The sequence below is a fragment of the Dryas octopetala genome, chromosome 1 (assembly GCF_963921425.1).
Source record: "Dryas octopetala chromosome 1, drDryOcto1.1, whole genome shotgun sequence".
In the NCBI taxonomy this organism is placed as follows: Eukaryota; Viridiplantae; Streptophyta; class Magnoliopsida; order Rosales; family Rosaceae; genus Dryas; species Dryas octopetala.
The window spans coordinates 1,391,369-1,415,160 of NC_141366.1; the positions used below are offsets into that span (position 1 = coordinate 1,391,369).

General features: G+C 37.6%; 5 protein-coding genes across 6 annotated transcripts; all 5 read left to right on the forward strand.

Moving 5' to 3' along the window:
• Window positions 1-2,376: 2,376 nt before the first annotated feature.
• On the forward strand, window positions 2,377-6,422 carry LOC147296162 (seed imbibition 1). Its single transcript, XM_086235784.1, has 13 exons — window positions 2,377-2,792; window positions 2,897-3,156; window positions 3,247-3,337; window positions 3,607-3,655; window positions 3,774-3,865; window positions 3,943-4,050; window positions 4,173-4,307; window positions 4,398-4,808; window positions 4,910-5,051; window positions 5,142-5,209; window positions 5,314-5,448; window positions 5,558-5,775; window positions 5,873-6,422. Exons 1-13 carry the CDS (start codon window positions 2,602-2,604, stop codon window positions 6,241-6,243), a joined length of 2,271 nt encoding a protein of 756 aa, XP_086091910.1. The 5' UTR covers window positions 2,377-2,601; the 3' UTR covers window positions 6,244-6,422.
• Window positions 6,423-6,922: 500 nt separating this feature from the next.
• LOC147296163 (glycine-rich protein / oleosin) lies at window positions 6,923-8,784 on the forward strand. Its single transcript, XM_086229986.1, has 2 exons — window positions 6,923-7,000; window positions 8,169-8,784. The coding sequence occupies exon 2, from the start codon at window positions 8,368-8,370 to the stop codon at window positions 8,782-8,784; it is 417 nt and encodes a 138-aa protein (XP_086086112.1). The 5' UTR covers window positions 6,923-7,000; window positions 8,169-8,367.
• A 1,689-nt stretch (window positions 8,785-10,473) lies between these two features.
• On the forward strand, window positions 10,474-15,032 carry LOC147296164 (vacuolar cation/proton exchanger 5-like). The gene is made up of 13 exons (XM_086228738.1): window positions 10,474-10,632; window positions 11,026-11,197; window positions 11,393-11,653; window positions 11,733-11,800; window positions 11,894-11,922; window positions 12,535-12,731; window positions 12,805-13,017; window positions 13,300-13,434; window positions 13,572-13,688; window positions 13,766-13,819; window positions 14,079-14,195; window positions 14,446-14,542; window positions 14,669-15,032. The coding sequence occupies exons 2-13, from the start codon at window positions 11,153-11,155 to the stop codon at window positions 14,689-14,691; spliced, it is 1,356 nt and encodes a 451-aa protein (XP_086084864.1). The 5' UTR covers window positions 10,474-10,632; window positions 11,026-11,152; the 3' UTR covers window positions 14,692-15,032.
• Window positions 15,033-15,652: 620 nt separating this feature from the next.
• Window positions 15,653-21,578, forward strand: AAP7 (amino acid permease 7). Of its 2 annotated transcripts, none has more exons than XM_086228736.1 (7): window positions 15,653-16,014; window positions 16,486-16,719; window positions 16,963-17,056; window positions 19,707-19,921; window positions 20,232-20,365; window positions 20,526-20,753; window positions 20,846-21,578. In XM_086228736.1, the coding sequence occupies exons 1-7, from the start codon at window positions 15,927-15,929 to the stop codon at window positions 21,245-21,247; spliced, it is 1,395 nt and encodes a 464-aa protein (XP_086084862.1). In that variant the 5' UTR covers window positions 15,653-15,926; the 3' UTR covers window positions 21,248-21,578. The 2 variants fall into 2 exon arrangements, with proteins under 2 accessions (XP_086084862.1, XP_086084863.1); XM_086228737.1 differs by lacking the exons at window positions 15,653-16,014; window positions 16,486-16,719; window positions 16,963-17,056 and adding exons at window positions 17,180-18,933; window positions 19,030-19,266; window positions 19,386-19,479.
• A 246-nt stretch (window positions 21,579-21,824) lies between these two features.
• On the forward strand, window positions 21,825-23,788 carry MYB80 (myb domain protein 103). Its single transcript, XM_086230233.1, has 3 exons — window positions 21,825-22,647; window positions 22,736-22,865; window positions 23,073-23,788. Exons 1-3 carry the CDS (start codon window positions 22,515-22,517, stop codon window positions 23,785-23,787), a joined length of 978 nt encoding a protein of 325 aa, XP_086086359.1. The 5' UTR covers window positions 21,825-22,514; the 3' UTR covers window position 23,788.
• Window positions 23,789-23,792: the final 4 nt, after the last annotated feature.

The window sequence follows — 23,792 nt, forward strand, 5'->3', positions numbered from 1 at the left end:
ACGGACAATGCAATATACTGGTATAGTTTAACAGTGAACTGTACACACTACACAGAATGAGCGAGTAATGAAGTAGTAATGATTTGCTCTCGTTGAGAGTCGAACTCAAGACCTCCCGCTTACTAAACGGGTGCTCTAACCAAATGAGCTACGAGAGCATATTGTATGCATGATATGGGTGTGCCTAAGATAAGGAGATGCATGTCAACTTTTTTTCTTAAAATCATAAATCATACGTGAAACCAAAGAATGGAGAGAAATTAAGTGACTAATCAAATTGATGAATAGTTTACTGAAGAGATTAATTATCTCAAGGTCAATGCATGTAGTATGGGTCTCGTCCCGATCACCAAATACTTGGCCAATTTGGATCACCAAACCGGACCGTCGTCCAATCTCAGCCACTCCTTGAATAACCAACCATCTGAAAAAAGAAAAAGAAACAAATAGAATTAAAGAACTAAAAGAAGAAATTCCATAAAAAAAAAAAAAAAAAAACATTGAAAATTAAAACGAGAAGCAACCTAACCGGGCACGGAGGAGGCGTTGTCGGAGACTCGGAGTTAGGGTTTCTAGCGGGAGTTTTGGGTTTGGGTTGAGGAATGCGAATGGGAATGGCGAAGGCGGTGGGGGAGTGGAGGCATTCACTGTACAGGGAATGGGATGGAGGCATTGAAGAGGAGGCAGTTGGACACTGACTGAGACTGACTGGAGTGAATGAATAGTGAATGGAGGTAGCCGTTATAGCCATTAATTTATATTGAAAAATGAAAATAACTTACCTAGGGACAGGTGGGTGTTATCCCCATTAGAGAGAGAGAGAAAGAGAGAGAGAGAGAGTGAGAATGAAAGAGATAGAGAGAGAAGGGGGGGAGAGTAACAGGTGGCGTACCTGCTGTTGCAGGTAAGTTCATCTCATTTATATTGGAGACTGAGGCGGTGCGTAATTTTTACGCACCGACTAATGTTGGTTACCGTCAGCGTTATTTTTACGCTGGGCTTCGCCTTAGGGGTTTACAATTACCATGGCCCATCAAGGCCTCCTAATGTCGGTTGGGGGTTGGTTCTTCTATATTGGGCCGGGTTGAACTCTACTGATCCATATTCAACTCGATTTGGACCAGACCTTTAAATGCAGGTTTTTTTCTTCTTTAGATGTTTGGTGCACTAACTAAATTCTCGGGTACATTTAGAAGCTTCACCAAACTAAACTGTAGATTAATTAATTAAATAGAGAATTTTCCATAAAAAATTTGAAAATTATAAAATACTCGTTATTTAGGTGAGCACTACTCCAAGAATCCCATTCAGAAGATAATTGGCTTCAAAATTTGCATCAACGTGGCCACATTATTATCATTAACAATTAGCATTATGTCTCTCTATATTGGAGTATTAGTGGCCCTATTGAGTGGTTGACCATGTGGTCCATGTCTCAAATTCTCAATCTCTGCCTACCCATTACTTGTCAAAGTCATGCGTGTCGTGACATGAATTCCATGTAGGATCCGAGCTGTCTTTATGCACCATCTGATGTTGCGCCACGTGTTGTTTCTTATTTCTTGCGATAATTGAAGTTGACTAAATTCCACGTATTTCCAGGTACGCATGCGTTGTTGTCCACTCAACCTGGATAAGGCACTGTCAAACAACTCAAACTCAAACCCCTTACCTACCAAAATTTAGCTGTCAAGAAACTTATAGTCGATATAGATATCCAGGCTATCCAGCCATTTCATGCATGCCACGTGGCAGGGGGTTCAGCGACTTTGTGGTTTCTTCTTCTCTTCTTAATTCCCAGATTTTTTGTGTTGAACTGGAACTGGAAGTACCCTTCAAAGCTCGAACCTCCTTTGCATGCGCCGCCGGGAAGTCACGTAATAGGTAGTTACTACAATTATTACGAAGTAGGTATTTTCACAAAATAATCCAGTGCTTCTCGGTATGGAGAAGTTGGAATCAACAACACCATTGGGCATTGATCAATCTGTGGGTTAACTCCGACTATAATAATTTTTTCAAAGCCTGTTTGATCTTTGCTCATAAATCACATGTATGTGCACCTATAAGACAAAACGTACACTCTGATTCGGCAGAATGGGGTAGGTGGCCCACTCATATGAGCGACGAGAATCAAGATTCTTTAATTGGTAGGTGGGATCACATGCATAATACATTAGATGTATTATTATTTATTGCTACGGTCCATAAACACCCTACCCTATTATGTCAGTCAAAAAATGGAAAAGTCACACTGACACACCATATGATTTAAACAAAAAATGTGACACCATGTTGATAGCACATATACAACGAATAACAGATAAATGTGCTCCCGCCAAACCAAGATATTTTTGTTAATATTGAACACAATAACCGAGGAAGGGCCTTTCCCGAATTCCACGGAGTCCCTAGATTGCAAAATATGAATTTGCACGACGCCTTCTGGTCTAAAAACACAGGACTTTAGGAGTTAATTCATGTGCTTCATGTCATTGCCAACAATGCTATAAATACCCCTCTAGATTTTCTGTGATCTTCATCTTCAATTGGGTTTTCCTAGTTTCACACATATTGTGAGTGTTGTGAGATTAATTAAAGATGACGGTTGGGGCTGGGATATCTGTTGAAGATGGGACTTTGATGGTGTTGGGGAACAAGGTGTTGTCTAATGTCCATGACAACATTGTGGTGACCCCAGCCTCTGGTGGTGCATTGGCCAATGGAGCTTTCATTGGGGTCGTGTCCGATCAGATGGGTAGCCGCCGAGTCTTCCCAATTGGCAAACTTGAGTAAGTTTCATGTTCATCTCCACTTTGTCTGTTGTGATTTGCAATGTGGGTAAGTTTCGTTTTTTGGATTTTTGGAGGGTGATGTAATTGATTTTGCGGTGCAGGGGTTTGCGATTTATGTGTGTTTTTCGGTTTAAGTTGTGGTGGATGACACAGAGGATGGGTACTAGTGGCCAAGATGTTCCCTTTGAGACGCAATTTTTGATTGTTGAAACGAAGGTTGGTGGCCACTTTGGTGATGGAAGCAAAGGTGGAGGGGATCAATCTGCAGTTTATACAGTTTTCTTACCGATTCTTGAGGGGGACTTCAGGGCTGTTCTTCAAGGGAATGAACGTAATGAGCTTGAAATCTGCCTAGAAAGTGGTAAGGGGAAAGTACAGAGATTTTAAAAAGAAAATTAAAAAGGATTCATTTTTGTTGTTTCTGAGATGATGAAAACTCTTGGTTTTGCAGGAGATCCTGCTGTTGATGGATTTGAGGGTAGTCATTTGGTTTTTGTTGGAGCTGGATCAGACCCATTTGATGTCATCACAAACACTGTGAAGTAAGTTTCAAGCTGTTAATAAATTGCATGGACGTATTATATATTGTTTGATGTCTGTTCAAGGTCTTAATGCCCAGTTAAAGATTTTGTTAAGATTTAAGGTATAAGTTATCTTTATCTTCAATTTATAAGTTTGTAAGGAAAAAAGAAATAGCAGTTTCAACTGGAACCATTTTCAGATTAAACTGAGATTGGCAGTGTCACTCTTTCTTAAAAATACTTGTACGAATTGGTTTATCATTCATTGACTTGTATTTTCAATTATACAGGACTGTGGAGAAGCATTTACAGACGTTTAGTCATCGTGAGAGGAAGAAGGTGATTTATATTTTCCCCAAGTTCTTAAATTGTGGATTAAATTTGTCTTTTTTTTCCCTCCCAAACGAAAGTAGTTTATTTTTCATCATTTATAAATTATTTAAGTTTTATGTTTCAGATGCCAGACATGTTGAACTGGTTTGGCTGGTGTACATGGGATGCTTTCTACACTGATGTCACTTCAGAAGGCCTGAAGCAAGGATTGGAGAGGTACTGATCTCATTATTGACAGTATTTCAAATACTTGATTTTTGCATTAAACAGATAATAAGAAGTGATTTTTGCAGCCTAGAAAATGGTGGAGTCCCTCCAAAGTTTGTTATTATTGACGACGGATGGCAATCAGTTAGTATGGATTCCACTGGTGTTGAATTCATAGCTGATAACACAGCAAAGTGAGCACTTGATCCAGCCATAGTATTCATTTTAATGTTATTTCACCTTTATGTTGATTGGCTTACAAGTTTTGTTATATATATGTATATATATATATTTTTTTTTTGTTTCTGTCTTTCAGCTTTGCAAACAGGTTAACAAATATAAAAGAGAACCACAAATTTCAGAAAGATGGTAAAGAGGGTCACAGAGTAGAGGATCCAGATTTAGGCCTTCGCCACATTGTTACTGAAATTAAAGAAAAACACGCTTTGAAGTAAGTTTTTGTTTTTCAAATTTGCAGGTTTTGGTTGTGACAAACATTTCCTTGATTAGGAATTAATTTTGTTTGTTTTTAAATTTCCAGGTATGCTTATGTGTGGCATGCTATAACTGGGTATTGGGGTGGTGTTAGACCTGGTGTTACTGAAATGGAACACTATGAATCGAAAATGGCCTACCCTATTTCATCTCCAGGGGTCGAGTCCAATGAGCATTGTGATGCCTTGAAAAGCATTACCACAAATGGGCTTGGCCTTGTGAATCCTGAGAAAGTTTTCAACTTCTATGATGAACTCCACTCTTATCTCACATCAGCTGGTATTGATGGAGTCAAAGTCGATGTTCAAAACATTCTTGAAACTTTAGGGGCAGGCCATGGTGGAAGGGTAAAACTTACAAGGAAATACCATCAGGCATTAGAGGCGTCTATTGCTAGAAACTTCCCTGACAATGGAATTATTTCTTGTATGAGTCACAATACAGATGGTTTATACAGGTAATATAGTCTTTTTCGCATTTATCTGTTACAGTATTACCTTAATTTCTTTACTGTGAAGTCTTAATAGTAATGATTTGGGATGACCTTGAATTTGTTAGTTCGAAGCGGACAGCTGTTATAAGGGCATCAGATGATTTCTGGCCTAGAGATCCAGCATCACATACAATTCATATTGCATCAGTTGCTTATAACACTGTTTTTCTTGGGGAGTTTATGCAGCCAGATTGGGATATGTTTCATGTAAGAAAGCAAACTTTGAGATTAGTTTGAAATTCAACTATAGTTCTTTAGTTGTTGGATTCTTTATTTGGAATTTTTCCTGATGTTTAGAGCCTGCACCCTATGGCTGAATATCATGGAGCAGCTCGTGCAGTGGGAGGATGTGCGATTTATGTTAGGTATGGTTTTTGGTTATGATTCTTATGAATATAAGGTCTGTTTCTGGTAAAAAATGATCAACCAGAGAAAGTGTTCTCGTAATGGGTATCTGTATGTGATGCAGTGACAAGCCTGGGCACCATGACTTCAATCTTCTAAAGAAGCTTGTACTTCCTGATGGCTCTATCTTGAGGGCCAAACTTCCAGGAAGACCAACAAGGGATTGCTTATTTTCTGATCCTGCCCGAGATGGAAAAAGGTTCTTAAAATGGATTTTCAAAATTGATTCTTTTCATCATTAATAGCTTTTTGGGCTTTGTTTCTTCAAATAATGCCTTTTTTTCTAATTTACAAACTTGATATTGCAGTCTTCTAAAGATATGGAACCTGAACGACTTTACTGGAGTTGTGGGGGTTTTCAACTGCCAAGGAGCTGGGTGGTGTAAGGTTGGAAAGAAGAACCTCATCCATGACCTAGAGCCGGGCACAATTACCGGGGTTATTAGGGCTAAAGATGTTGATTATCTGCCCAAGGTTGCGGATGATAAATGGTCTGGGGATGCTGTCATATATTCCCATCTTGGTGGTATGTTTAGCATTTTGATTCACTTGCACTCTGCATGTTTAACTAGTAGACCATAATTTAGAGCAACTAATAAAATTCATTGTGCTGTCAATTGCAGGAGAGGTGTTATACCTTCCCAAGGATGCATCTATGCCAATAACCTTGAGATCCCGGGAATACGAAGTTTTCACAGTGGTTCCTGTTAAGGAATTATCCAATGGTGTAACATTTGCTCCCATAGGCCTTATCAAGATGTTCAATTCTGGGGGAGCCATAAAAGAATATGAATCTAACAGCAGTACAATAGTCGTCATGAAAGTTCGCGGGTGTGGCGTATTTGGAGCCTATTCATCAGCTCAACCGAAGAGGATAACAGTTGATTCGGAGGAAATAGAGTTTGGATATGAAGAAGGATCTGGTTTACTCACCATTGCTTTGAGAGTGCCAGAGAAAGAATTGCACCTTTGGAGAATAACCATTGAGCTTTAAGGGTTATAAATTATGTGTTGTAGTATTAGAGTGTTCTGCTAGGAGCTTCTTTAGGTATGTAGAAGGAAATGCTGTAATTCATTAAATTGGGTGAGAAATGCAGAATGCCATTGTTCTCTGCATGGCTTGTAGCACTGTAGTCATTAAATTGAGAGAAATGCAACCTTCCATTGAATCCATTTATTCTCTGCATGTTTTCCACATCAAATGGGATGGTTCTACTTGCACTAGCAACAATCAGAAGTTCTGCTTGCACTAGCCACATACTCAAAGAAAGAGTCATCAAACACACACTTACAATTGTGTTTAGTGAAACTTGTATTAAACTAGTAGAACATTGTTGTCAAATTTCAAGACATCTCATCTCTCCCTCAAGAATGTGTGGTTGGTTTTTAGCAGAAAAGATTGCAGTTACTCAGTTTCCTATGGATTGACACAAACTAGTTGCTAATAAATGAAATCATTGGTGTTGGGTGAGATTCAAACCAAGGATGTTATTGGAACAATCAATGGAATAGAACAAAGACCGTCCAAAAAATTAATAAATGGAAAAGAAAAAGGAAAACAGTTGTGGACATCTAAAGATACGGTGTCGTTTTCGCCCAAGCGAAAATGAAACATACGGTGTCGTTTGATAAAAAAAAACAAAGATACGGTGTCGTTTTCAACCTCTAAAACCGCTGCTAAACCCACGCCACCAGCCTCTTTTCTCTCTTCCTCCCACTGGAGCCAACATCGCCAAAGCTCCCATCTTCAGGTATCCTTCTCATCAAGCTCTAATATTCCATTCCCGGATTTTTCTCACCAATCTCTCTGTTCACTCTGTTTCTAGTTTTTATTTTGTCCATTTACACTGTGAGTTAGGCTTGCCCATTTACACTACATGCAACTAGGTTAATCTCTGATATCTGTGACTTGGGTTTGTCGTTTGAATTTCAAATTTCTGTTTGAGCATTGCAACTGGGTTAATTTGTACTTTCTGATTTACATTTTAACTGGGTTAATCTCTGTTTGAATTGTTGGGGGCTGTTAATGGTGTTCGCTGCATGGGCTTTTAATTTTTTTTCATTAAGCTTAATTTCAACTGGGTCAATCTCTGATATCTATGTATTGTTTAGTTTCTGTGAGTATATTGCAAGTATGAACATTTACGTAGCAAATATTGTTTTCTTGTAAGTTCCCCTTTACGTACCCAAGTCATCGAACCGGACATATATATATTGTTTGCTCCTTCAATAGGAAATGTCCCAATCCACTGATGCTAGTGAAATATTAGAACAGTAACAACTAAGATTGATTTTATGATAACAAGAAAATCAAAGCATCACAATAGAAAAGATGAACAATTGGAAGATGTATCCTTTCAAATGGCGTTTTGTGGTGGTCAACAAGGAAATTTGACATACACCCTGCAGTTCGATCTTTGATTGGTGCTACTGTTGGCATGGCCGGCCTTCAGGTATAAATTAATAGTTTCCAACTTTCCATTCATTTTTCCCCTCTCTTCTTAATATCTAGAAAAATGGTTAATTCCCCTCTGCAATTGACCTACATGTTATAGTTGATGCGTTAATTGACAGTCATTATATATAATATAGCCATAAAATGTGGTCCCTTAGAATTTTTCTTCCATTACTATGGAATTGGATCAGGTTGGTTTTAAATTTTTTTATGTCATTATTTTGTGTTTGTGTTATTGAGCCAGGTCACACTGGGGATATCCACACTTTTGTCTTATGTGTCTATTGAGCTTGGCACCCAATATCAAACTGGGGCCTTGACTCTGTTGACTCTAATGGTCCTTCTCAATCATACTCTGCGGAGGCCATCACCTTCTCTTCTTAAATCTACCTCAAGTCACAAAGACAATCTAGATGACTCTGCTACAATTTTGTAACAAAATACTCATTGGATTCTTTTTATAGATATACATTAATCACCATTCGCCAGCAAAGCCATGCAGTAACTACGTGTCACACAGCTTACAAGACCACCTGTCCCAGATGAGCTCAAGGAATAACCAGATAAGACCTTACTTTCACAATATAAAAGCTTCCCTTCACAATTCAAAACCACAGATCGAGCTCAAGGAGATTAGAACAAACAAATCACAGAGAGTAATCAATGGAGGGTCATCATCGACAACAGGCCTCTGGCACCATGGTGCTGTTGGCATCCATCACTGGGTTGGCAATTGGAGGGTCACTTCTGGGGTTGATGGGGTTCAGCTTCTTGGCATCAGTGACACTGCTACTTGTAAGCTCACCGCTCCTGTTGATCTTCAGCCCCCTGCTGTTCTTTGCTGGGTTTGTGTTTGTGGGAGCAATTGCTGGCTTTGTTGTGGCTGCAGCCATGGCTCTCACCGGCATGTCTGCGCTGGGCTGGATTTATCAGGAGCTTGGAGGCAAAAGGCTTTTAGGGTTTGCTGGTGCTGGTGCTGGTGCTGGTGTGGCTGAGAGACTCAAGGAACAAGGGAAAGAATGGGCTGGGCATTTGCAGTATGGGAATGAAGCAGATAACAGGCTCAGTAGTCGAGGCTGATCAACTCAGATATGAGATAGCTGTGGTGCATAATTGTATGGTCTATATGTGCATGTAAACCTGAGTTGGTTTTGTTTATGCTAGCTAGTATTCAGAGAGGCAAATATGTCTATGGTGTTGTGTTATTGTTAATCTCTCTCTCTCTCCATGTAAAAAGTGGGGTTGATATAAATATATAATCCAGGGTGTTGCACCAAAATAAATGTCCTTGGTAATTTGTCCACCCCTCCTTGAAGTAATTTTTTGGAATTAAATGAGTGAGTTTGTATCTAAAATCAAACAGAACACTACATTCTTTACATAATACATACACTGCGCATTGCACAAGCGCTTCCAAAACTTAAATCGAATGTTCTTTTTGGTACAATAATTGGAATATTTTTCCACAAGTTTCATTTCATTAAATATTGAACTTTGTCGTCTTTTTTAATATTTTTTACAAAATAATTTACTTAAAACAAATTAAGATATTATTATGTCACCTGGCACAATATTTAGTAACTAAATTTGAAAAAAAAAAATTGTTAACTCTAGTTATTGCTTCCTTTTTTTTATTTTATATTTTATTAACAACCTTTTTAGTCATCTCACTCTCACAATACAACATTTGACCATGTTTCGGCTCCATCGAAACAAAGTACTGGTTACCGGAAATCGTATCTACGAATTACCATCTCACACTCAGTGTATAATCTACGAATTACGAAAATTTTTTTATCTATTCATGGTGCATACATCATTTCTACGTGTCGCATAGGGTGTAAAATTTTACACACAGAGTCACAAGTCATAAAGCATACGCATCATAAACATCATAAAGCCTATAATGGGTTATTGGGTTGGGTCGGTTGGCTTGTCGGCCTTTTCCGTTTAATAAATAAAATATATCATATTAAAATTATTAAATAATAGGGTTAAATACAAAAATAGTCCACCAACTTTATAATGAGTCTCAATTTAATCTACTAACTATAAAAAGTGTCAATTTGGTTTACAAACTTTCCAAGTTGTACCAAAACAGTACAAACGCTAACTTTTATCAGAAAATTAACGAAATTGGTCACATAAAAATGTGATGAACTGACGAAAATGCCTCTGAAAAATGTGGTCACTTGCTGTGCATATGACCAGTTTTCGTTAAATTTTTCGATGGAAGTTAATGTTTGTAATGCTTTGATACAACTTACAAAGTTCGTGGACCAAATTGACATTTTTTATAGATAGTGGACCAAATTGAGATTCACTATAAAGTTCGTGGACCATTTTTGTATTTAACCCTAAATAATATTATCTCCAACTTTATTTATTCTTTTTTTTTTTTGTATAAGAGGGGCGAAGCCCAAAAAATACCTAAACAACTACAGCTCCAACTTTATTTATTCAACCAAATAACAAATACTTATATTCAGTAAAAAAATCTAATGGTATTTTTACCTTGTGGTATTTTTATTTACGAAAAAGTCTTAAATTTGAATATTTATAAAAAAATACTTATACATTTCTTTTGGGCTGTCATGTTGTCTTCTCTTATTGGGCCTCAATTTTCTTTCCCTAAACCCTCTAATTTCTTTACCTTCAATTATTAAAAAACGGCACGTCGTTTCTGAATGATTGGATTGAATCTCATTGATTCAACGCGCTTTCGGGGACGTGGGTTGACGTAGTGACCAAAGTTGTTGTTCACGAAACTGTCTCGCATATGCAAGAGATGTAAGATCCAATCTTCAATCTTCTAACGAAGAAGGAGAAAACCCGAAAATAAAGAAGAAAACGAAAAAGACAAAAGAGAGACCCAGACACAGACGCAGACTGGATTTCTCTGCTATTATAGCAAAGAATTCGAATCAAGTATATGATCCTTTCCTTATCATTCTTTAAATTTTCTGTTCTTTCTATATTTGTTCATTTACTTGTTGCGGCTCCTGCGGATTCTTGGATGTGACCCATTTGAAATTGGCAAGGTTATTGCTTTGTTAGACCTGACTTTCCAAGAACTACCAATACTCATCGTTTATAGGAAATCATTGAAAACCCAATTTCAAATTTCGTATTTTTATGTATACCCGGTTTGAATTTTGGCATTTATTGTTGTTAATTCTGAGTTCTGGAGCGAGAGCAATATGCAATTGACGCATTTTTCGTAGCTTTAGTTTTGAGCTATTAATACTTTATGAATTTAATTCTGATATGACTATATGAGGCAAGCTTCATTTTTTGTATTTTCTTATAAACATTTTGCAGTATATCCAGCTTGGCCCGAAAATTCTTGAGTCTTCTTGTCTCAGTTTTGAGAATGTACACGAAGAACTTCGTGAGTGGATGCCCTTTTCTTCGTATGGATGAACCACTGCATATTTGATAAAAGAAGATGAATTATAAGTTACAAGTACTTGGAATCCAGTCTCAACTTGAAGTGAGTTTTCTTTTCTTTCTTTGATAGCTGAAACTTTTTCTTGCAGCCCTTCAGTTATAGAACTTCATTAGGTTTACACAATACTTTTTCTACACAATGCAACTTAAAAACAAATAATGTAATGTGATTTCGGCATAAGCACTGGGAAGATCTGTTTAAGTGATGTTTTGAATGGTTTGGTGTTTCTTGTAATAGATGGAATCACTGGACAGTGGATCAATACACGAGTTTGAGGATGAGAGTCTTTTTACTCCGGAGGCAGAGGCTCAAAAGACACAGTCTATTCAAACAGTAGAGGAAGGGTCATTTTCAGGAGTTTTACCAACTGGTCGTGATAAAGCGTGGAGGAATATTGTTTATAGGAGCATAAAGACTGTAGTTTTCTCAAATAAACTCAACTTGCTTATGCCTATTGGGCCTCTAGCGATATTTGTTCATAATCTTACTGGCCATAATGTGAGTTGCAACTCTCCCTTCTTTGTTAATTTCCAGTCATTTTTCAAATATGTTTCTAATTTATGGATGTGAATTGCAGGGTTGGGTCTTTTTTTTGAGCTTGTTGGGTATAACGCCTTTAGCTGAGCGTTTAGGTTATGCCACAGAGTAAGTAGTTATTTTATCCTTCTCTTCCAACTATATATCTTAGTAACTTGAATTGTTAAGTAGCTAAACTGAACTTTATTTTTTCTCTTATAGGCAGCTGGCATTCTATACTGGAGCTACTGGTAATGTTTTTCTTGTTCTTTTATTCATAGTTGGTTACTTTCTACCTCTTAGTCCATTTGGTTTGTTCAATTAAATAGTTCAATCTCTATAATAGAGCTGTGGCAATCTAAATATGGTTTTCTTTAATATCCATTGCTGAAAAAGTCGGTAAAAAAGAAAAAGAAAAATGCAAAATAGATCTTGCTGAAAATTATAAAACATTATCTAGGTTGCATTCTTGATCAGGAAAGGATCTTCATCTCATTGTTTCCAACCGCAATATAAAAGAAGTATGCCATATATGTGTTACTGTGTCAGTTGTAGGGGAAATGCTTATCCATTTTTTTTCAGTCATTTTACCTTATTTTTTTCTTTGAAAATAGTCAGTTTTATGTAGTATATTGATATAAGGGGTGGCATTAGGAAATTTCTCCAGTTACACACACATACATATACATATTTTGTCTGTTGTCATAAAAACTGTTGTGCTACATAGTCATCCATGCTTTGAAGCATATGAGTTTTTATTCTAGTATAATTAATGTCCTACTGTTTTGTTAGAGTTATAAAATGGTCAGTAACAATTTTTCCTTCTAGGTTCAGTTTTTGATATATCAAATTGGAACTTGCAGTTGGGGGTCTTTTGAATGCTACTTTTGGAAATGCAACAGAACTGATTATATCCATTTATGCACTGAAACGTGGAATGTTACGCGTTGTTCAGCAGTCGTTATTAGGCTCTATTCTATCAAACATGTTGCTGGTGCTTGGATGTGCATTCTTCAGTGGTGGGCTTGTATTTCAAAATAAGGAACAGGTGTTTAACAAGGTAAATATATCACCTTCTTTTTTTAAGAATTTCCAATCCTTTTATCTTTCTTTCTGAAGCTGTAGTTGGACAGGCAACTGCTGCTGTGAACTCAGGATTGCTATTAATGGCAGTCATGGGTCTACTTTTTCCAGCTGTTCTGCACTACACTCACACCGAGGTGCATTTTGGGAAGTCAGAGTTAGCTCTTTCAAGATTTAGCAGTTGCATCATGCTTCTGGCATATGCCACATATCTTTTCTTCCAGTTAAAGAGTCAAAAGCATCTGTATGTTCCCTTAAATGAGGTTAGTTAGGATTTTTGTTTTTTTTGGTAAATAATTACTCTTTCTATTATTATTAACATCTTTAGTCTGGAGTTAATTTCATTGTTTGGCTTAGAAAGTTTAGCACCATGTGATGTTTACTACTTCTCTTCACCCAGGCCACCTCATCGCTTGGACTTATGATTTATGGCATTCACATGGAGAAACTTTCATACATATAATTTTTCTTATTGACAATGCTTAGCTTGCATTTGCTCTTATAACTTATTGATTTTTGTGGTGGTATGTATGGTATGAACTCAGGAGGGGGCTCAGAATGAAGAGAACTCAGATGATGATGAAGCTCCTGAGATCTCTAAATGGGAATCAATAATTTGGCTGTTAATTATGACTGCTTGGATCTCAATCCTATCAGAATATTTAGTTAATGCTATAGAGGTAAATTTAAAGATGCTGTATTTGGGTTTTTTAGATTACATCTAAATACACATTTTTCTTGTCCCCAAGTTTGGCAACTCTTTGTTTTGCTGCTATTTATGATTTATGAGCTTTCTGGTTGGGTGATTGATTTGCAGGGAGCATCTGTAGCATGGAATATCCCAGTTGCATTTATTAGTGTCATTTTGCTCCCAATCGTGGGTAATGCTGCAGAGCATGCTAGTGCTATTATGTTTGCCATGAAGGACAAGCTTGTAAGTCACAAGGTTTTTGACATTCTCTTATAGTTTTTGTTACTTTGCATTGCAATAACTGTGAGTTTTCTCTATAGGACATTTCTTTGGGAGTGGCAATAGGATCATCAACGCAGATATCTATGTTTGGGGTGGGTACTCATCTGAAAGGCTTTGAATGTCTTATTATGTTCCATACTTCCAATAAAATAAAATAAACACGTAAGGCTTTGTTTGCACAGAGATGTATATCACTCTTTATTCTAAGTTGTATATTTTGTCATCCGTGTTGGTGTTTATGCAGGTTAAAAATAATGATAATAACAGTAATAATAATAATAATCAATAGTCATGCTTTTCTATTTCCCATACATAAACCTCTAATATTCTAATCTGTTTCAATTACTGCAGATTCCTTTTTGTGTAGTTGCTGGGTGGATTATGGGCCGCCCTATGGACTTAAACTTCCAACTTTTTGAGACAGCAACACTTTTTATAACTGTCTTAGTTGTAGCCTTTTTGCTGCAGGTATGTATTTCATTACTGAGATTAAGAACAAAAGCACTTAATCATTATATGGAGTTGGATATAAAAGGGTTGCAGCATTCATGATTTCGAGCATCTTTATGAATCAGCTTGCTTTGCTAAATATCCTTTGAATTTTGAACGAGTTCGTTTATTTTTTAATATTTTTGTGGTCATTGTTATCTTCCCATTTGATAATTTCTTTTTTCACCATTATAACATTCTTTATTTGTTGATCATGTTTGGGTTGCAGGATGGAACCTCTAATTACTTCAAAGGGTTGATGCTTATTCTTTGTTATCTGATAGTCGCTGCAAGTTTCTTTGTTCATGCAGATCCTTCTTCAGTAGGTGGGTTCTAAATTAAACTTCCATTTTATATGCTGGAAACCTTGCCAAGTTTTGTTTAAATTGGATAATTAATTCTGTATAGGGTCTGGAAGTTTGTTTCTTGACATATTGAGTGTGATTTTGCAGATGAAACACAATCAAAAACTTAGTCATGGACGCTGTTGAAGATGACTAGATGACTCCGTACGGAATGAAATGTTATCTTGGAGATATGTAATTAATTAGTTGACGAAGCTGCTGATTCCTAAGGTGGATCTGTAAATGCTTCGAGTCATCATTTTGTGTGTACATATAATTCAGTTTTCAACCGTTTTTTTTTTTTTTTTGGCTTTTTGTTTTTGTTTTTGGCCAACTTCTGCTTGTTCTTGTTCAATGAATATTATTGAGCAGAGGTATCTGGCTGAGCGCTTGCTTGGATGTTGAACCTTGACTAAGATGGGGGGGAAAGTGGTGTATGTTACAGAAATAGAAAAATATATACATTCTTTTATCTTTTGTTGTTAAAATATTTTTATTATTTATAATAATATTATTAAGAGAACCCTCCCTGTCAATCATAATATCAGTTATGCCAATTTATTTCTTCATTATTGATTAGCTTGAACAATTTTAATAATACATTTAAAGACAGAATAGTATGATAATTGTAATACAAAAAGAAGATAGGATGATACTTAGGCTTACCCTTCTTCTAGTTGGTTACAAATCTAGATTTAACCTTGAAATCTCAGTTGGAATGGTGGTTTTCCTGACTATGATATTTTCCTACACGGGCTCTTTTTCCACTCACAGATTCAGACTTCTCCGAGCTGCGATGAAGCTTATGTTGATGTTGAATTGTTGATGTGATGTTATCTAATTATTTACAAGCAGAGAACCCATTTTCTAGATCTTTGATTTTTGCGTTGCTTGTATACAAGAACCTACATTTAAGCACGACTCTGAAATTATTGAATAAACTGTACACTGATAGTGACTTAGAGGAGATCCAGAAAACGCAAATCCCTCGAGATGGATGGGTGATCAAAATTCATCATGTGGTCAGTCTTGTATAGGTGGGTGATGAAAATTCAACACAAGAATAATAATGCCATGAACCCAAATGGTTCGCAATAGCTTCTTACCAAACTGTCAACCATGTACCTTACCAGAACAAAAACAGTCAACTAAATGTGAGGTTGAAGTCTTTTCTCATCTGGGATGTGGCAAAGTAATATTAGAGTCATCTGTTGCTTTTTCAGTCCCTCTTTTCTTTGACTTGATTCTGCTTAGGACATGGTACCTTCTGAAGTGATCAGAAGATCAGCAATCAAACACTTTCTGTTTATTTATATGCCTCCGCATGCTTGACAAGGGTTATCTATCAAACTTTTGAGGGAGAACGATGGGTATTGAAGCAGAAGACCAGCACTCACCATTGCTCGTAAGCTTTGCTTCATCAAGTGAACCCAGTGAGCCTCTCAAGAGAACTGGTAATCTGAATTCATCCCATTATTTCTAGTCTTGGTTTCATTTTATTTGCATTTCAATACAGAATTAATGATTTTCATTTTTTTATTTCTTACCAATTTTTTTCTTTTTTTTTTCGGTGTTCTGGGGGGCAAAGCCCTTATTTCTTACCAATTTCATTGAGTCATGTATATAGTTAAACTTTGCTGGACAGAAAATCTGTAAGGATGTCCTTGTTTGAGAGCTTGTAGGGCTCATACAAGTCCAGGTGGTGCCAATTAATTGGTATAGCAGTGGTTTTTGGTTAGGTGTGAATAGCAGTTGAGAAAGTACCACAATTTAATGTCTTGCTCATCAGATATTTCAGTTTCATGGCAACTTTGGACTTGGTTTTTTCACTTTCTGGAGGCCTTGCCCACTAAACCTGCCTATTCAGTATATCACAACTCTGATTAAGATTTGGAGGCTAATCTTCATATGAATTGTATGTATAGGAACGATATGGACTGCAAATGCACATATAATAACAGGTGTGATAGGGGCAGGGGTGTTATCCCTTGCATGGAGTGTGGCTCAGCTAGGGTGGATTGCAGGTCCATTGCTTATGATAGTCTTTGCTTCAATCACCATTCTTTCCAACAACCTCCTCTGTGACTGCTACAGATACCCGGATTCATCCGGCCCGACCAGAATCGGGTCCTACTTAGAAGCTGTCAAGATGTACTTAGGTTAGCAATTTCTAACCTTCTAAGTTCTAAATACAATGCCTAATCTTTTCTTTTCTGTCAATTTTTGATGCAAAGCATAAGCTAACATCTAAATATATCCTCGTTTGATGCATGGTATGTGTTACTTTTTAAATTGTGTGCAAACTTTGCTAAAAAGGGAAACTACTGCAAAACTAGACCACATACCATTCCCATGTATATATCAAGAGTATCAAATTTGACCTGTGTATGATGGAATTTTAGGAGAGAAGCAGAAAAATGTGTGTGCAGTAGTTGTACATGAGAGCTTATATGGCTGTGGAATTGCATATACCATTACAGCCGCTAGCAGTGTCAGGTATTCTTCATTAAACTTTTCTCTGCTTTGAGGCAAATTACAAATGGCTGGCTTGTTTCTATGTGTGGCCTTGGCCCTTTTCTTTTCCCTGTTTTTTCTTAAATTAACAACAGGTATCATCTTTTTTTCTTTTTGGCCACGCAACAGGTATCATCTTTAATTGCCCAAAAAAATAACAATAGGTATCATCTTTGCCCAAAAAAGAAAACGTGTCATCATTTAGCCTACGAGTCCGAGGTACTATAGAAGCCCACTCAACCCAGCGGGTCAAAGTGGCAAGGCCCGAGATATTGGGCTGGATGGTCTGGCCTGATATTATTTTGAGTTGGATAGAGAATGCTTATATTTATATAGCATATTGGCCCATTCTGTTAAAGATGGGCTATTCAACTCCTTTTCTACTGGGCCAGACTTGCTTTTATATCTGACCCAATAGATTCATAACAATTCTGGATATGGTAGCCATCTGAGCCTATCCCAAGTAAAATACCAAGACATAGTTGAAGAAGGGAATGAACGACGACATAAGATAAGAGTGACGACATTGCACAAAGTGACAAAGAAAGGAATGCCAGGCAGAGTTAAAATTTAGTTATTTACAATTAATGGGCATAGGCTGTAGTATCACGTAATTTTGGCACCTGTGTAACCGACCCAGCAATTTCTGTGATGTGCGAGTGTGACAGGCATTATGTAAGAGAGATGCAAAAGTTGACGAAAACATACATCAGCCTGACATGAAATTACAAATTGAAAATATGGACCGTAGTTGATGTATATTTGTTCCATTTAATTATTATAATTGACTGTTAATCAAACAAATCAATATTATGTGTAGGTGATAAGCTAATGTCTTTTGTTCGTGTTATCTTTATTCTGTTTGCATTTTGGTGAGTTTAGTGGACAGCTCCAAGGGAAATACATACTAGAAAGTTCAACTTTTGTGTTCTTTGATTCATATGGTGTCATATGTAGTTTGAGCCGCCAGACTGCTATTTGTATAGTAGCTTTTTCTGATAGAATAAAGAGAGAGTTGCAATGACCACTAGTTTGCATTGAAGGTCTTAGGTCTGCAAGCGCATCTAACTTTTTATGAGACATGAATACACGTTATAGCCTTTTTTTCGTTCATTGGCCATACATATATTGGAGTGTTGTCAAATTGAGAAAGACAATATTGTTTTCAAGCAATGACTTTGTCAGAGAAGGGGACTGACCACCGACCCACTCAGCTCTGAGCCTCTGATCCTGAAAGGCGCAGTCATTGTAACTATAGATTCCAAAATAAAGTAAGGGGCAAAGTAAACAACTGGGTAAAAGATGAACATGACAGCCATTCCTCCATTATTGGGAAGGTACAAGTAACACTCTATAGTATGTCCAGTTGTCCACAGTTCAACACTTGGTAGGGTCAAAGGGACATAAAAGATGTTTTTTTTTAAGCCCATATGGCCATATTTTGATTGTCATCTAATGCAAATTGAACCATCCTTTTTGGTGTCACATTTGCAAGCAGGAATGCACACAGACACATACATACAGCCGTGTAGGAATCAAAGAAGGCCTAGATGGTGGCAAAGCTACATGCTGATAAACACATAAATGAAAGCCAAGTGTAGTTAAATGAAAGCCAAGTGTAGTTTAGATAGAGATGGCAAATGAAACTGCTGCCATGTCAGGCCCTGTGTTTAGTTGCATCAATGCATGTTTGGTATAGTGTTCTTCATTATATTGCTGGCCTTAGGCCCTCTGTATTGGCTATACAGGTCTTATAAACTCATAAGCTACTGTTAGTTGGATAAACATGGCAGTTCAGCACCCTCTTGATTTAGCTAGTAATGGTTCCTGTGATGATGATGGCCATCCACTAAGAACTGGTAAACTTTCTCTCAGCCTAGTTAAAGTACAACATAATTATGTTGACATGAAATTTGGTCTTGAATTTATTAGTTTTAGTGGGAAAACTCAATCAGGAACTTTGTGGAGTTGCGTGGCGCATATCATTACTGCTGTTATTGGATCTGGAGTACTGTCTTTGGCATGGAGTACTTCACAGCTAGGATGGATTGGAGGCCCAGTTTCCTTGCTTTGTTTTGCGATTGTCACCTATATTTCTTCATTCCTCCTTTCAGATTGTTACAGGTCTCCTGACCCTGTAACAGGAACTCGAAACCATTCTTACATGGATGCTGTCAGAGTGAATCTCAACAGTAAAAGACTGAAAACCCCTCTTTTGCTCTTTTTCTGTAGTCTTCAATTTAGGATACATTTCCAATAGATTGGAGTCTTTAGTATATATGCATTCTGATTTGGCTCAGTGATAGTTCAGGTAGAAAACAGACCTGGTTTTGTGGGTTCCTTCTATATTTCAGCATGTATGGAACTGGTATTGCTTATGTGATTACCACTGCAACCAGTATGAGGTATTTCCCCAGTGAATGCTGTGTTTTTCATTTGTTGTGTATTGGGAATTTTGAGGCTATGCTTTTTATTTATCTTTTTAGCTCTCTTTTTGTATTTTTATTAATGGTTGAGATTAACTTTTACTTGGATTCTATTTATTTATTGATGCTTACTCTTCTTCTTTCCAACTGAATTCAATATGGCAAAGGTCCTGTATTAAATTTGGTATTGTATTTTGTCAATTTAGGGCCATTCAGAGGTCAAACTGTTTTCACAAAGAAGGGCATCAGGCTTCATGTGAATATGGAAAAACTCTGTACATGGTGCTATTTGGACTCATCCAGATTGTAGTGTCACAAATACCAGATTTCCATAACATGGAATGGCTTTCAGTTATTGCAGCAATCATGTCCTTTGCCTACTCTTTTATTGGACTTGGGCTTGGCTTTGCAAAAGTAATAGGTATTGCTTTCATTTTTCCAGCTTCTTTTCCCCAACCTACAGGCCTCTTTTAGAAGAAAAACTCTTAAGACTATGTTTCATTGGAAGAAGTAATGCTCGAATAGCTTGTGAAAATTATGTATGGGATGAGTAGAAATCCGGAACCTCAATACTATTTTTAATAGGAACTTAAGAAAACAAATGGCCTCCACTTAATGGAAATCAATACAATCTTTTTGTTCAATGAGCAAAACATTTTCTCAAATTATGTTGGATCATTAGTTCAAGAGCCAGTTGTTCTGCTTTTTAAAGAACTGTTTATAAATTGCAGAAAATGGGAGCATTAAGGGGAACCTGACAGGAGTTCCAACCTCTAATGTTGCTGATAAATTATGGTTAGCCTTCCAAGCACTTGGGGATATTGCTTTTGCCTATCCATACTCTATTATTCTTCTTGAGATTCAGGTTTGACTTTTAAACTTTCGAGTTTTGACAAACATAATGCTGATTAAAACCGTATAAAATTATTAAGTTGAAGCACAGATTAATCTGATCTCTCATTTAAACAAAAGGGAGAATGTTAATTTAGAAGCTAATATCAAATTGTGATATCTGTCGAATCAAGGATACTTTGAAGTCCCCTCCACCAGAAAATCAGACTATGAAGAAGGCCTCAATGATTGCCATCTTTATCACAACCTTCTTCTACCTCTGTTGTGGATGTTTTGGATATGCAGCCTTTGGGGATGACACGCCAGGGAACCTCTTGACAGGATTTGGATTTTACGAACCTTACTGGCTCATTGATTTTGCCAATGCTTGCATTGTTCTTCATTTGGTGGGAGGATATCAGGTACTACCAATCTATCTATACTGAAATTTCAAGTTTGAATCATATTTGGATTTTTTGTAGTTATGTTTTTTTTCACATGTTTTATCTGTCAGATCTATAGTCAACCGGTATTTGCAGTTGCTGAGAGATGGTTTAGCAAGAGATTCCCAGACAGTGGATTTGTGAACAACTTTTACACCATCAAAGTCCCATTGTTGCCAAGATTTCAAGTGAATCCCTTCAGGCTATGTTTCCGAACTGTTTATGTTGTGTCTACTACTGGAATTGCAATGATCTTTCCTTATTTCAACCAAGTTTTGGGGGTGTTAGGGGCCTTGAACTTTTGGCCTTTGGCTATATATTTCCCTGTAGAAATGTACTTTGTACAAAAGAAAATTGGGGCTTGGACAAGAAAATGGATTGTTCTAAGGGTATTTAGTTTAGTTTGCTTTTTTGTGACAGTTGTGGGTGTAATTGGATCGGTTGAAGGACTTATAAGCGCCAAACTTAGCTAGGGGAGTAATGTAATTTACTTCATAAACAAATTAAAGTATTTTCATTCATTGTAAACAAAGGCTGCATACCCCAGACCTCCACAGAAGAGATCAGAACTGAGAAGGTTGTGCAACAATAATTGCTATTGTGAGGCTTCTTCATGGTTTGTTTTCGAGGTGGAGGTGAATTTAATAATCCTCAGGGCTTCTTGTTTTGCAGATTTCACCATTTATATCACCAGTCTCTTAACTACTCAATTTTATGAGAATTGTTTGTCTAAGCTTGTGAACTCAAATGTGTCAGACCTCTTGTTCTCTGTGGATATATGAAATTTGTGGTATTTTAAACTTTTGGAATTTTGTTCCTGCAGTTATATCTGTCTTCCATGAACCATGAGATCTGCGGATCCATAATAAAAACTCAATAATAAAATTATGTGGGTTTATTATTAATTAATTTAGGTAAGATCTTGGTAGCTAAGCACTTGTAGGCTTAAGAATAAATACGTGAAGCCATATACACCCATGACACCAACATATATAGATGAGTAGAGAGACAGCTACATCCCACATGGTGATGGTGCACGCATTGGTTCTACTTGTATATATGCAACATGAATACATGATCAAGATAAATGTGTGTGAGGCGCACGTGCAACAACATCAACTTTTGCACCTTGTGGCCCTTCTCTAATTCTGTAAGTTGGTTGTTTTGTGTGAGCAGAGCAGAAAGCCAACCAACAACATATGCATGCAACCAAACGCACGTACGATGATGATGGTGGAGGCAGAGGCTGCAGTCAACTTACAAGAGAGGGAGAGAGAGAGAGAGAGAGAGAGAGAGAGAGAGAGAGGGTTGACCGGGTGTCTTGTGGGTGAGCTACCGGCCCAAGTCTCACACGCTCAATGGCGTTGAATTCTTTAATAAAATCATGCGCCTTTGATGCCTTTTCTCCACCTTGCCCATGCACTTGCAACTCATCCCTTATATAAACAATAGAATAGGTATAGCTAATTAACCTGCACACTCTGCACTCTCACAAATTACAATTAAACTACCCAACAAAATGTTTTCATCTCTTTATTTTTAACAACCCTCGATTACCCAAATCAAACAAAAACCTTCATACCCATTAGCCTATTATTAGCTTAGCTAGCTACTGATCATCATCAGGCACTACTACTACAACTATACAATTACTGCTTAGTTAATTACTTCCAGTAATACTCTCAACTTCAGTCTAGCTGATTTCCCAATATTATAAAAGATTTAGAGAGAGAGAGAGAGATGGGTCGGATTCCATGTTGTGAGAAGGACAATGTGAAGAGGGGGCAGTGGACACCTGAAGAAGATAACAAGCTCTCTTCCTACATTGCCCAACATGGCACTCGTAATTGGCGCCTCATCCCCAAGAATGCTGGTAATTGGTTCTACATCATTTCTTCTCTCTCTCTCTCTCTCTCTCTCTCTCCTCTAAATTTTGTTCTGTTGTTGATTTGATTTACAAGGTCTACAAAGATGTGGGAAGAGCTGCAGGCTACGTTGGACCAACTACCTTCGGCCGGACCTCAAGCACGGCCAATTCTCAGACGCAGAAGAGCAAACCATTGTCAAGCTCCACTCTGTTGTTGGCAACCGGTACACAATTATCACCTCTTAACAAATTCACCACTGCACATATCTTGTGAAGGTCATTCTAGTGAGGTCAAAATAAGATATGGGTACAGCCATTTTAGTGAGGTGTTAAATAAAAATAGATTCATAACACTAATGTGAATCTGTACCCATATTTTGTATATCTCAAGTGCTATGCTTATACTAATCATGTCCCCATAAATATCTCAGATGGTCGTTAATCGCAGCACAACTGCCCGGTCGCACTGACAACGATGTGAAGAATCACTGGAACACAAAGCTGAAGAAGAAGCTCTCAGGCATGGGGATAGACCCTGTGACCCACAAACCCTTCTCCCACCTTATGGCGGAGATTGCAACCACACTGGCACCGCCACAGGTGGCTCACCTTGCAGAAGCAGCCCTCGGCTGCTTTAAGGATGAAATGCTACACCTCCTTACAAAGAAGCGCATTGACTTCCAGCTCCAACATTCCAATGCAACACCAGGGAACTGTGCAGCAACTTACATCAACAGTAAGCAGGAAGAAAAAAACGACACCATCGAGAAGATCAAGATCGGTCTATCAAGGGCTATGCAAGAACCAGACATGTTACCTTCACACAAACCTTGGGAGCCTAATGGAGCAACATCCGCAAACTTTACCGGGACCTGCAGTGCTTTCCCCTTGCCCATGTCGGGATTTCAGTATGCCCCGTCAACTTTTGGGAATGAAGGGAATGGATCGCCGTGGAGCCAGAGCATGTGTACTGGAAGCACGTGCACCGCAGCAGACCAGCAGGGCCAGCTGCATGACAAACTTGAGGAAGAAAATGGAGAGGAGTCCGAGGGTGGAAAAGAGCTGAGAAATGGATCCAACATATTCAACTCGGATAGCATCTTGTGGGATTTATCATCTGATGATCTAATGAACCCAATAGTCTAATATAA